This window comes from Limulus polyphemus, unplaced genomic scaffold, assembly GCF_000517525.1.
Source record: "Limulus polyphemus unplaced genomic scaffold, Limulus_polyphemus-2.1.2 Scaffold10065, whole genome shotgun sequence".
In the NCBI taxonomy this organism is placed as follows: Eukaryota; Metazoa; Arthropoda; class Merostomata; order Xiphosura; family Limulidae; genus Limulus; species Limulus polyphemus.
The window spans coordinates 20,439-21,882 of NW_013675675.1; the positions used below are offsets into that span (position 1 = coordinate 20,439).

General features: G+C 30.6%; 1 protein-coding gene across 1 annotated transcript in view; it reads left to right on the forward strand.

The window, feature by feature from the left end:
- The window catches only part of LOC111083553 (choline transporter-like protein 1), a gene marked incomplete at its 3' end in the record, with an annotated part of 20,803 nt that extends 19,641 nt beyond the window's left edge, over positions 1-1,162 (forward strand). Inside the window, exon 6 of the mRNA XM_022380143.1 lies at positions 1,050-1,162. Coding sequence (XP_022235851.1) covers positions 1,050-1,162 — 113 coding nt within the window. The remainder of the gene's footprint in view (positions 1-1,049) is intronic.
- Positions 1,163-1,444: the final 282 nt, after the last annotated feature.

The following is a 1,444-nucleotide window of genomic DNA, read 5'->3' on the forward strand; positions in this document are numbered from 1 at the left end:
CAAGTGCTGCTATTAAAATACATAGTGTACAACTATATTATTATAATATTATCATTACGACAAGTGCTGCTATTAAAATACATAGTGTACAACTATATTATTATAATATTATCATTACGACAAGTGCTGCTATTAAAATCTGCAGTGTACAACTGTATTGTTATAATATTATCTAAGAAGACTGTATTGTTATCTAAATCATTAGCATACACATACAGTTATCCTAATCTATATTCTAATAATATTTTACGGGTATCGTTTTCGAAATTCATTGTTTTCTACATGCTTATAAGTATGTGTTATCCAAATCTGTTATTTATTACTGCCTTACAGGTGCTGTTATTTAGATAAGTTGTACACAACACTCTTATAGGTAATGCCATCCAGATTAGTTGTACACAACACTCTTATAGGTAATGTCATCCAGATTAGTTGTACACAACACTCTTATAGGTAATGCCATCCAGATTAGTTGTACACAACACTCTTATAGGTAATGTCATCCAGATTAGTTGTACACAACACTCTTATAGGTAATGCCATCCAGATTAGTTGTACACAACACTCTTATAGGTAATGTCATCCAGATTAGTTGTACACAACACTCTTATAGGTAATGTCATCCAGATTAGTTGTACACAACACTCTTATAGGTAATGTCATCCAGATTAGTTGTATACGACACTCTTATAGGTAATGTCATCCAGATTACTTGTATACAACACTCTTATAGGTAATACCATCCAGATTAGTTGTACACAACACTCTTATAGGTAATGTCATCCAGATTAGTTGTACACAACACTCTTATAGGTAATGTCATCCAGTTTAGTTGTATACAACACTCTTATAGGTAATGTCATCCAGATTACTTGTACACAACATTCGTCAAGATATTGTTATCCAAGTTACTTGTTTGCAATATATTTCAAGACAGCATTACTAATTTTATTATTTATTTGTTACATGTGCTGTTATCCAAAACAATAATGAAACATTCTTACTGCTAAGTTTATCCAATTATATGAAACTGTAATTATTCTCTTTAGAATGAAGGAACATCCAACCTGGTGTACCACATTCATTCAATGCTGTAGTTGTTGTCTCTGGTGTTTTGAAAAGTTCTTGGTTTTTTTAAACCGAAATGCTTTTATTGAAGTTGGTAAGTGATTATTTCTGAATTTAGTTTTTGAATAGTTGAATCTTTGATTACAGAAGTTAGAATATCTAGGTAAATATAACTGTTTTTATCACTGCAGTGAACATTAATATCTTTAAATACGGTAGTACTTAATAGTAGAGATCGTGATTAAACAAAATGTCGGCCATAAAAAATGCCCGTTTAAAACCAACTTTAAAATGTCTGAATATTAACATTGACTATTTCACAGTATTGGCTAATCAAAGCTAAAGCTTATTTTATTTATAAAGCCGGCTAAATCGT